This window comes from Cyprinodon variegatus, unplaced genomic scaffold (genome assembly GCF_000732505.1).
Source record: "Cyprinodon variegatus isolate N-32 unplaced genomic scaffold, C_variegatus-1.0 Scaffold369, whole genome shotgun sequence".
In the NCBI taxonomy this organism is placed as follows: Eukaryota; Metazoa; Chordata; class Actinopteri; order Cyprinodontiformes; family Cyprinodontidae; genus Cyprinodon; species Cyprinodon variegatus.
This window is the reverse complement of record NW_015150822.1, coordinates 413,662-425,856: the sequence shown is the minus strand read 5'-3', so window position 1 is coordinate 425,856 and position 12,195 is coordinate 413,662. Positions and strand designations below refer to the sequence as shown.

Here is a 12,195-nt window from a genome sequence, read left to right as displayed (position 1 = left end):
TCCTGCATCTCATTCTCATTTCTCATAGTTTGAGTTTGCTGCCTATTCAGGTTAATTCTTTTCAGCTTCCTCCTCCTGCTAAACTTGCTCCTCTTTCTCTTCTTCGATGGCATCCCCTTTGATTCAGCCCCCCTCCTCTCCTGTCCTGAGCAAAGCTGGACTCGAGAGCAACAGAGGCAGATGTTCCAGGAGCACACGACTGCCCTCAGCCCACTCCAAGCCCTCACCCACCCCCAGCACCTCCCATTTGTACTGGATCAGCAGTTAACCCCCGGAAAGAATTGGCCATACAAACACACACACACTCATACAAAGAACACTGCTGCCCAAATCTGTAAGAGCTCAACAGTTGTCCGATTGAATAAGAAACACACAGAGACACGCAGCCACACACACAAGGCGCTGTCCAGATCCCCTTAGGTTTCCTGATAGCAGAAACCCTGGGGGTCTGGTGTCAGCGTCCAGGGTCCAGCGTCTCTGTGGGCAGCTGGCCTGGCTAATCCAGCTGCTGGAGGCCACTCCCTCTGAAACCAAAGGCCAAGGACTCCTGGAGAGTGACGGGTCAGAGATCTTCAGGAGCAACTCTTGTGTGATTTGTTCAAAATCCAGGGGATAGGGATTTGTCTGTTTATTGTAATTTTATATCAGATTTTAAAAGTCACAGAGCCTCTGATCAAGCAGATCTTTAACTGTTAAAACAGTTCAAGTAAAAAGTGTAATGATTACAGGACCGACTATATAAATGAGTGAATGCAAAAGCAAATTTTAAGTTCAATAATGGGATGAAAGCATGCTACATTAATCAATACACTGAGGTTGTTTACTACTATCAGAATGTGACTAATGAACTGTTCAAAAATACATTTTTCATCAGCTTCTGTTAAAAAAAAGTACCTGCAGCTAAAATCTAAATCTATCCACCATTGCTTTTCTTCATTTCACTGCTGGTGATCAGTTCATTCACACACTGAGTTTTGGAAGCACTGGAACAACCTAAGGAAAAACAACAACATAGAACTAAAGATGATGTGCTCGAAGGGTTAAATGCCAGGCAAGGACTAAAATGTCAAAAAGTATTTATACATCTCCAAAAATGTGTAATGATATTGTGATATTTTGCATTAAGTAAATGATGTGCAAAAAAAATGATGATAGCTCTGAGGAATCATCTTTAAATCTGAAACTGATATTAGACGTCATATTCTCATTCTAGTGGTAACAAGTGGTTTGAATTGGACTAAGGTGGCCTTTTTTAACTATCTGTCCATCTGTCTGTTTGTCTATCATAGAAATCAGGTGCTATGTGGAACAGTGTTCATCGGTGTGTAGTTGGTGTGATGGTGATAATGTGGAGGTTCCCACGATGGCCATCCATCCATTTCTTGGCATGCACACACACATTTTCAGGCCATATGGCCACCTCATAGCCCTTGCATGCCACCACTGTGATTTGGCTCTGAAGGAAAACAGTTCCCCCAGTAACTCTTGGCTTCTTCTTTTGGAAATTGCATTTGGAAATAAAAGAGGCCACACAGAGATGAAGAAACAGAATGATGAGTAGGAGAAATAAAGATTAGGTTATGAGGAAAGCGGTGGAGATAAATGGTGATGAGAGAAGGTGGCTGCTTGGTCGGTGTTGTGGTGTTTGTGAGCAGATGGTCGGGGCTCGAGAAGGGGCGTGTCCTGTCCTCGCGACCCTTCACAAATCACAAGTTCTCCCCTGAGGGGCTCGCGACTCGCCGTTCAATAGAAATCAATGGGAATTACTTCACCAGAGAAAGAGATGAATGAGCGGCGGGGCGCGAGACCTTTTCCTTTGTTGTTCCCGCTGCGCGCGTGCATGCACGCACAAACACGCGCTTACAAGCGGCTATTCTCTTTCACACACGCGCGCATGCAGATAGACAACAGGAAAGCACTTTAATTAAACAATCAGACCTCCACTTAAACAATTTACTAGCCCCCCACCCCCAACCACTCACGCGCGTCCACGCTGCTACAGGCACGCACACTGTAGAATAGGGGTCCGAGGGGAGGAGTTCATGTTGTTTCCTTAAGACACACAATCTCCTGACATAAATGATGTCTTAGAAAAAAGTGTGGTACTGATGTTTTTGAGCTGAGGGGGGCTCATCTCACATGCCCTTCAGTCACGCTTTGCTTCTGAAATCGGGAAATGTGTGTCACGTCATGGTGATGAGTGACTGATGGTAGATATTGGCCTAACAGAGAGGGCACTGAAGAACTCGGAGAGTCGGGAGGAGTTTAAATAAAAGGCTTCAAGACATGGATTTTACGCCATTCCAATGGTTCAATGATGACTGTTGACAGTGGGAGCTGAAATCAACTGGTAAAGTCAAATGAACAGCGTCCTACTGCTCAATGGGCTATATGTGGAAAGATTGATGCAGGCAAGGATCATAGTGTTAATGCTTAAGGTTAAAGGTCATTCCAGCATCTCCACAGATACTAAGCAATATTGGATATTCACAGTCAGGTCATCAAGCCTATGTTCAACAACAGGGCTACAGCTCCCTCAAAGAAATGCATCACTGCCCTTTATGATTTTGGTCAAGAGACTCTCCCTAAACATGAGCCACTCTGAACATAGTGGTGCCATTATTATTCCTTCCTTCCTTCCTTCCTTCCTTTCTTTCTTTCTTTCTTTCTTTCTTTCTTTCTTTCTTTCTTTCTTTCTTTCTTTCTTGCACACAGCAGAGCATCAGTATTTTATGTGCACCAAGGCTTAAAGGTGATGTTGCTTTAAGTTTGTGAATGAAGTCCTTGTTTATAGACCAAAACACTGGTGCTATGCAGAGCAGCTCCAACTATGTTAATTAAGCATCCCTCCCCTAGTTCTCCCCCTCCTCGCAGAACCTGTGTACTTTAGTAGACATAAGAAGTTGCATAGTAATCTGACGCAGTGCACTTGTTCCATAGTGGGCTCTGCTGCTGTGCCAACACAGTGATAAATAAATAATTCAGAAGGGAGGCCCTCACTTTCTGGATCTCTGATACATGGCCTTAAGCCTGAGGTGATTGACAGGTGTGGCTCCAAACACCAATTAACTGTTCTGGCCAATCAACGGCTCTCTATAAAGCCTTTCATTTACTTTTTTGTGAACATAGCCCATATATTCACAGATAACACAGCGCGTGTGGCTGTCTAATATCTCACTAATAAATGAAATAAAAGTGCCTTAAGATATATTTCTTAAATGCCCCACTTAAAATATTCTACAGCAGAAAAATAACAGCATGCTGATAGATTAACTTAAAGTTTGATCAAAAGTCCATTAACATCTAAAGCCGCTTTAGGGCAAGAGGCCAGCTCATAATAACTTGATGGCAACAAGTGTGCATTCTTCCTTGGATTTTTCATCGGGTTAAAAAAAAAAAAGAAAAAACATATGCAAATGGGCTTGTGAGTCCATGTGAACTGATGTCATCCGACCCTGTTACAAACAGAACTTCAAGTCATTTTTTTCTCTGCAGAACATAAGATTGTACCAGTCTTTTAAGTACCGTTCGTGTCTTTAGGTAATCAATTACTTCATACTTAAATACAACTTTAGATTCTTATTTTTAAAACTGGCCATGCATTCTATGTGTCTATGTGTGCATATGTGTGAGTCTCTGGTGTTGCATTATTGTGGGAGAGCAGGTGCTGCCGGCCCAATTAACATACAGCTGAAAGCACAAAGAGAAAAAAGTTTACTCCCTCTGTGGGTCCCCTCCTTCTCATCCTCCCCCCGCCTTCTCCTCACAAAGTCCCTTAATGACAGCCACGCGAGTGACACACCACCAAGTATTTTTTTTTCTTTTTTTGTCCCAATATACCAAAAGGAATGTAGAGGAAATGTAGACGTGAAGAGAAATAAATGTTTGAGGTACGCTGCTCTGTAGCCCCTATTGCGTATTTTGATGCGTTTTACGCACAGAAGTGAGGTTTTTGTTTGGAGACATATTGCTCTTCAAGCTGTTACGTAAACATACTGGATCACAAATACAAATTTAATGTGTGTTGAAACCCCATTTCTATTTTGGATACATAATCAAATCAAATAGTTAATCTGCCAGTAAGATATGGTGTTAATTCAACGATTATCGTTGCGCACTTTAAATCTTATTGGATGGGAAATAAGGAGGACAGAGTATTATTATAGGTTTGGATGGGAACATGTAAAAACACAGGGTAACACCATAGGAATGTGATGAAGCAGATGGTTCTAGCGGATCGCCGAGTGGCTGGCTGGCCGCGCAATCCTGCATTAGGTCAGCCAAGACTTTACCATAAAATGCTCAAATATTAATAGCCACAATCCGCATGCTGCGCATATAAATCTCCTGTTGAGGATTCCGTGCGAATGTTGAATAATTTTCTGTGAATGTAAATAGGCCCCGTGCGCTGTAGAGGAGGGGATCATCAAGGGAAGAGAAGGTTGTACATTTAACAGCTCAGTAGCCATTTGGTCTGTCCCCTTGAGAAGAAGAGATGGGGGGAATGTGATTTCTTTTTTTTTTTTTTCTTTTTTTTTTGGAGGGGGGACTCCCACCCTCCTCCTCTGTCTTTGTAATGGCCCGGGGCGGACTTGTGGTGGTGGTGGAAGGAGGGGAGAAGTGAGGCAGAGGGCCTCATTTGCATCTCATTACCCTTTGCTTGCTGGCCCCGGTATAAAACCCAGCGCAGGCAGAAAACCCATCAGACTTACGCACTGATACATGTAATCAAAGGAAAGCAGAGGCTGGTTTTCGGTCAGGATGTATTAATTTTAGCATGTCACAAGAACATTTCTGGAGCAAATAAAGAAGAATATACTTTCAGCGAAAACTCATTGGAATTAACCACGATATCTGGATTTCTTAAAGGGGACTTTTTCCACTGGATCTTACTTGAATCGGTGAAATTGGTTTCGAAAACAATCTAAAAGTTTTTGGGAGCGGTGAGCAGATGGACAGGTGACTGACGCGCCGCAGGGAAAGTGTTTCCATACATTCGGCTCTGTGCGTAATAGGTTCGCCTTGACTGAACCACAGTGGACAGCTTTGAAAACTTTCTCCATGAGTGTTTGAGTGGTGCTACTGGGAACCGCGGAGCTTTCACTGCTTGTCCAGGGGGCTGTCATCACAATGGGACGCCTGTGTCTGCTCCTGATTGTCAGTCTGAGCTTACTCTCCTGCCAGGTATGGTCCAACATTGAGCGCTCTTTGCGCTCTTAGTTGTAAAATCGTATCCAAAAAGTTTTAGTCTGTTAAGATACTTAAAATACTGTTTGTGTTTTAGGTTTTATGCTCCGGAGTGTTCGAGCTCAAGCTGCAGGAGTTTCTCAACAAAAAGGGAATAGCTGGGAACGTGAACTGTTGCTCAGGAGGCGCCGCGCACCCGCAGGGCCACCAGCAGTGCGAATGCAAGACCTTCTTTCGGGTCTGCCTTAAACACTACCAGGCCAGCGTCTCCCCTGAGCCCCCCTGCACCTACGGAGGCGCGGTGACTCCCGTGCTTGGCTCCAACTCCTTCCAGGTGCCGGAGACGAACGCAGACAGCTTCACCAATCCGATCCGCTTTTCCTTCGGCTTCACTTGGCCAGTGAGTAACTGTACATTTGTCCTGAAACATATTTTAATCTCTCGCCAAACATAAAATAATGTATGTCATTGATGAAGGAATTTAAATTTGGGGAACTCTATTTTAAGCATTAAAAAAACCTAACAGATGCTTCTGGACTAAACTCTTGTGATGGTCTTTGTCAGCAGTGTGTGAGGGGAGCCATTGTAGTAATTTCTCTGCTCTTTGGTGAGATAAAACAGGGAGGGGATGTGGGTGAAAGAGAGAGGGAGGAGGGGTTGTGTCACCAAAAAGATTTTTCCCTCAGACCAGTCATAGTGGGAAATCTAACATCCTCTGCGTTGGCACATCATTGGCACCCCAGCGTGAAATTCCACTTCATTTTAGTTTTATGGCGATAGGAGTGTGATGTTGGTAGGGGTGTTAAAAAAGGAGCAGGTAGCCCAGCCATATTAGACCACTAATCAACAGGAGAATTAGACTGAAGTTTATTGTGAGGCCTCCTAATAACCCTCTGCTGCTCTGGAGGGGAGGTGAGGTGGGGGGTGTTTGCCTCTAGCAGAGCAGCTGTTGAACCTCTCTCTGTCTTTCCTCAGGGGACGTTTTCACTGATCATTGAAGCTCTGCACACTGACTCCCTGGACGACCTGACAACAGGTGGGTGACAGCAAGAGAAGACAGACATGGGGTCAAATTATTGCCTTATTTTCATCAGTAGGGATCCGGAAATAAGCTGAAATCTCAGCACTATAAACAGTGTACATTTCTTGACATAACAACTCTCATATTTTGAGATGAAAATAGTCAATAATTTTTATTTTTGACCTTAGATATTTCTAAAATCGGCCCATCATTAGGATGTACTGTCATTGTGTTGTCTCTCCATCACTTAGTGCTAAAATTAGAGCAGGCCATCGTCAGTAACAACTGAAGTTGCAGTGGATGAAAGAGTTGTCATATCCATAATATAAGAAACAACAATACAGGCTTTGTTTTTTAGCCAGACAACAAATTAACTTGTGTAAACACCTTTTACAGAAAACCCGGAGCGATTGATCAGCAGGTTCACCACTCAGCGACACCTTACCGTGGGGGAGGAATGGTCCAAGGACATGCAGACGGCCAGTAGGACGGAGCTGCGCTTCTCCTACCGTTTTCTATGCGACGAGCACTACTACGGTGATGGCTGCTCAGTGTTCTGCAGGCCCCGGGATGATGCCTTTGGACATTTTACCTGTGGCGAGCGTGGTGAAATCATATGCAATTCCGGCTGGAAAGGCCAATACTGCACTGAACGTGAGTGGGATTTCTCAGCAATTGAATTGTGTCATTGTTCCTCAGTAGGGCAGCTTATTGAATGTGAACGTGAGATGTGAGATAGAAATACCTAAGGCTGATCAATGATCCATATTTTTTTGGATCTGGTGACGTATTAGTTAAGGAATCTGATGTGCTCATCAAGCTCACTCTTGGTATTATTGATCACCCCAAAAACAGATTCTTACATTCGTAAGGCAGTCACAAATAAACTGGTATTTCAAGGATTTGCTGGTTTCTGCACAGTTTACACATCTGTTTTCCAATCTTAAATAAATCCCCCAACAGTCATTTGCCTCCCTTTATTGTTGGAGACTTTTTCCACCTCATAATGCAGAGCCCGTGTGCAACAGGCGTCAGTTAGTTATCCCATTGCACCAGAGGCCTCCGTTCTAATGAGCCGCGGTGGCTCCTCAGTAATTCACACGCCGCGTGCCTTCCATTAGACCACTGGGGCCTCCTCGCCCCCAAACCTCCTCGCCGATTGGCCAAGTAGGGGTCCTGTATTGTTGCAGTCTAGGCTGGTGATTGGCTGAGCTGGGTTGTGTATTGTTGTGGAGGGGGCAGCTGCTCAGTGAGAGGAGACAATGGAGCAGCTGTCTGGTGGTTAGCTCCTCACAGACCAGCTGGCCCTGGGGGGGAAAGGTGGTAGAGGATGAGGAGGAGGGGAATGAGGAGAGAGGCAAAGAAGGGGAGAGGAGGAGGAAGAAAGAGGAGATAAGAAGTAGGGGAGGGGATGGAGGATGGAGGAATAAAAAAAGGACAGAGGCAAGGGGTGAGAAAAGGGGACTTCTGACCCACAGTCAAGGGGAGAAAGGGGGCTTTGTGTGAGAGGTTTTTATTGTGGAGCAACCCCGTTAGAAAGGGCTTCTTGGCTAGGTCTTCTGTTTTTAGACCCAAACTTTGATAGCTTCCAGCTTGGCTAAGGGATAATATTTCATCAGAATTTGCAATTACAACTCAGAGAAAAACCTAAGGGTTTTTATAAAAATAACAACCCTTATCAATACCCTTCATTACCCTTTTTCTGAATTGAAAACTAAAAATCTCAACTTTTTTATAGTTTGTCTAATTCTAGTCATTTATTTTTTACAGCAATTTGTCTTCCGGGATGTGATGAAGAACATGGATTCTGTGATAAACCAGGAGAGTGCAAGTAAGTCCAAAACAAACTGCCTTCATGCATCTCTGAACTAAGCTTTTCCTCATCATCATTTTCCCTTTAATTACTGATATTTAATGAATGGTGTGTCTGCAGATGTCGTGTGGGCTTCACCGGGCGTTACTGTGATGACTGCATCCGTTACCCAGGATGCCTCCATGGCACCTGCCAACAGCCATGGCAGTGCAACTGCCAGGAGGGATGGGGTGGGCTCTTCTGCAACCAGGGTGAGTTTGTTGACAAATTCCCAAAAACCGTGTTGTTTTCTTCATCCTGGCAAGCCTCATATTTAATCTGTTTGGCTTATGACTCCTGTTTTTGGAAAATTATAGACCTGAACTACTGTACACACCACAAGCCATGTCTTAATGGGGCCACCTGCACCAACACTGGTCAAGGAAGCTACACATGCACCTGTCCACCTGGATATATGGGTGCAAACTGTGAGGTCCAAGTCAATGAGTGTTCAGGAAATCCTTGTCGTAACGGTGGCAGCTGCATTGTAAGTACCAATTTAAAAAGATAACAATGTCTTTTGATATAGCTATGGTCTTCTTTTTGTGCCCTAACCTTAAGTTGTTATCTGCACAGGACAATGACAGTGGCTACAAATGCACATGCCCCCCTGGTTTTTATGGAAACAACTGTGAGTTAAGTGCCAATACTTGTGCGGATGGGCCTTGTTTCAATGGTGGACGTTGTGTGGACAACCCTGAAGGCGGCTACTTTTGTCAGTGCCCAATGGGATATGCCGGTTTCACATGTGAGAAGAAAATTGACCATTGCTCCTCCAATCCCTGTTTAAATGGTAGGTTCTTATCTACATTTGTCAGTAGAACAACTCCACATTGTACTTAAGCCAAGTGGTTTAATAGTGGGAGACTAATTTTAAACAATTTAACTTTAATTTAAATGTAAATAATCTCTTGGTAGGTGCAGAATGTGTGGATCTGGTGAACTCCTACCTGTGCAAGTGCCCTGAAGGGTTTTCAGGTCCAAACTGTGAGGTTAGCAGCAGCATTTCTGGATACTGTCAATTCTTTCCTTGTCAAAATGGTGGAACTTGCCAGGAGACAATGGATGGCTACACATGTAATTGCCCCCCAGGTATGACACTTTTTAATCTCTTATTTGCTGTGATATGTCACTTTGGAGCAGCTTTTTGAGATTTTTAAATTCTGTTTGCAGGATATACTGGAATAAACTGCAGCTCTCCTATCTCTCGCTGCATTCACAACCCATGTCATAATGGAGCCACTTGCTATGAACGCGATGGTCGCTACGTGTGCGCATGTGTGCCTGGCTATGGTGGAAATAATTGCCAGTTCCTTCTACCAGAGGTTTCTGGGGGTTCCCAGCCAGTCATTGATGGACCAGATCGGCGATATTCATCCTCAGAAAGTGGGAATTCTGACATCGGTGAGGATGATGACAGCAGGTTTCCATGGACAGCTGTCTGTGCCGGCGTTTTCCTCGTTCTTGTGATTCTCATCAGTTGTTCTGTGCTGGTGGTCTATGTTCGGGTAAAGCTGCAAACCCGACACAGTCACCAAAGTGACAGCTTTCACAGTGACAGTCAAGAGACAATGAATAACCTGACAACCAATAACTGTCTTCGAAGTGACAAGGAGCTTGGTGGTTTGATGACAACGTCAATTAAAAACACTAATAAGAAGGCAGATTATCATTCTGACCTTGCTGGTTCACTTGGGGGTCTGAGTGGAATCAGCAGCCTGAATGGATCAGAGAAAAATGGCTTTAAGCCTCGTTATCCAAGTGTGGAGTACAACCTGGTTCATGAACTCCGACAAGAAGATCTTTCGCCATGTGCAGAGATGGAATTTAAAGAGTCAGAGCCCAAAAGCGAATCACTAGATGAGCCCAGCACAGAGGAAGAATTTAGGAAAAGACAAAGCAGGTACACAAGAATTCCCCTAAATACAATGTAAACCCATGCAGGATTAAGAATATTATTTCTAATCATTTTGTTGTTATTCCCACAGTATTGCATCAGAAACTAAACCAGTTGCAGAGTCCCCAGGATGCAGCGAAGCAAAAGATCTGTCATGCACTGATTTAAACTGTCCCACAGCGATGGATTCTCAGTACCACTCAACCTGCGATCTCAAATTCCAGTCAAGCAGTGAGGCTGTGTACCCCACTCCTAGTGACACCAAATACCAGTCTGTCTACGTCATATCAGACCAGAAAGACGAATGTATCATTGCTACAGAGGTGAGGACACCACTGATTTAAAACATTTTAGACTCAAAAAATATTGTTCGATTTTGTATTGTACTCCAATACTAACGTTGTTCTCTCTGTTTTACAGGTATAATTATGATATCAGTTTCCTGTGGTTGATGTTTATCCACACACTCACCAACCCTGAGCAGTAGAGCTCAACTTTTTTTTCCGGGAGGTTTTACTCCTGCTGTTTGCTGCTGTTCCCTGGGATTTCCTAGAGGACTTTGAGCCAAGGTAAAGAGGCGCCAGCGCAGAGTCATCACCTGCTTGGCCATAACCGAGGACTACAGTAATACTACGGGTCGTTTTAGAATATTTAGACCTTCGATGGACGCAGGTCTGTTGGTAAATATCTGCTACGGATAAAGCGCCAGAACAAAGTGCCAGAAACCGTACAGGTCTTGTACCGACACAATGCTGACTGAGAGTGTCAAAAAAAACTGCCGGAGAACTTATGATGAGCTTGCTTGATGTCTCATTGCAGCACTGGCAGATTCACAGCTCATAAGTCTATGTACTGTTCTCTCCTGATAAGCAGCGATAACCAGCATTGCCTTGGATGTCGACCGATGATAATGTACGGTGGTGTACCCACTAAATGAACAATGTTGTACCTTGAGTGTACTGAAAACTTATAAAGTACTGCTGTAGTACTGTTATGTGCTGTGGTTTTACATTGCTGTGTAAAATCTGTCCTGGATTTCCTACAGTTTTTGTTCTGTGCAGTGCTGCAGAGTTGAGTGTTGAGCTGTTGCAACAGCAGAAGTCCCTTTAGTCATAGGGTGCCTATTTTAGGAGATCAATTAATTAATTTTAAGCAAATAAAAAAATTATTTAAATTTTAGAAACACTTGTAGGACAGTAGAACACTCTCAATTCTACAGCACTGACAGATGTGGCTGAGCTGGTTCTCAGCAGGAAACAGAGACCTGAAAACTCCAGTAGTGACTGCAGATCGATCCACCATGGATGCTGTTGGGCCATACTGGCCTCTAAACCCTGACATGTCTTATACAAAGGGCAATATTTGGGGAAAGGAAAACAAGAACAAATGTACACATGATATTTAATTATCAAATCACCTGCTCAACCTAAAACTGACAGTTTGGCTTTTTCCTAAACTCTTGATGATGTTTTTTTTTTTTTTTCAAGAGAACAAGGCCGAGCTATAAAGTCTTAACTACCAAGACCTCATTGCACTATAGAGGTGTGTGTGAATATGTGTGTGTTAATGATTGTGTGTATGACAGTGTGTGTGAAAAGAAGAAACAAATCCCGCATTTTTGTCAATGTATAGGCTGCCCACTTACCCCAGTCTTCCACTATCAACCAATTAATGGACACCATCACTCCAGCTGCTGCTGGTTAGGATCTTTTGTTTTGTTTTGTTTTTATTTTATTTGTTATATAAAGAAAGATGTATGCATTTAATTTAATTATGTAATTATTTTTGTTCCATTTTGTTGTGCTGTTTTTGTTATGCCCAATATAATTTAAGTTGTGTTGTTTTTATTTGGCAGATGATGTATGTATGTAAGTATGTATGTATGCTTGTGTTAGGCACTTGAGACCACTGTGACTGTGTTGTATTTAAGAGAAAAGTCGTATGTACAGAGCCTGTCATTTTTTATAACTGGAAAATGTGATATTTTTCCAAAATAAAAGATAAATGAAATCTTCTCCAGTGGTGTTGGAAAGTATTTTATTCTTATTTAAAATAGTTTGGATTGACTTGAAATTACAGCAAAGAAAGTACAAGTATTTTAAAAAGTAGTATAATTTTAAGAAGAGGGATTTGTCGTCACTAAATGATTGTGTAAGCAGCGTTTGCATGATGTGTGTGTGGGAGCCTGTTTGCGTGAATCTGTCTGACACAGCAGAAGACTGTCTCCTTGTGGAACCA

The 12,195-nt window shown here is 43.2% G+C and overlaps 1 protein-coding gene across 1 annotated transcript; it reads left to right on the top strand.

Annotated features, from left to right (window-relative positions):
- Positions 1-4,699: 4,699 nt before the first annotated feature.
- On the top strand, positions 4,700-11,972 carry dll1 (delta-like 1 (Drosophila)). The gene is made up of 12 exons (XM_015386483.1): positions 4,700-5,184; positions 5,285-5,587; positions 6,163-6,223; positions 6,605-6,862; positions 7,979-8,039; positions 8,142-8,272; positions 8,378-8,547; positions 8,637-8,853; positions 8,979-9,152; positions 9,234-9,963; positions 10,049-10,280; positions 10,378-11,972. The coding sequence occupies exons 1-12, from the start codon at positions 5,131-5,133 to the stop codon at positions 10,381-10,383; spliced, it is 2,397 nt and encodes a 798-aa protein (XP_015241969.1). The 5' UTR covers positions 4,700-5,130; the 3' UTR covers positions 10,384-11,972.
- Positions 11,973-12,195: the final 223 nt, after the last annotated feature.

What these genes read in the sequence shown, in the direction of transcription:
- dll1 (XM_015386483.1), top strand. Translation starts at nt 5,131, where the DNA reads ATGGGACGCCTGTGTCTGCTCCTGATTGTCAGTCTGAGCTTACTCTCC. An exon ending in CCTTCGGCTTCACTTGGCCA is followed by an intron (nt 5,588 to 6,162) that starts GTGAGTAACTGT and finishes GTCTTTCCTCAG; the next exon opens with GGGACGTTTTCACTGATCAT. An exon ending in AGGCCAATACTGCACTGAAC is followed by an intron (nt 6,863 to 7,978) that starts GTGAGTGGGATT and finishes TATTTTTTACAG; the next exon opens with CAATTTGTCTTCCGGGATGT.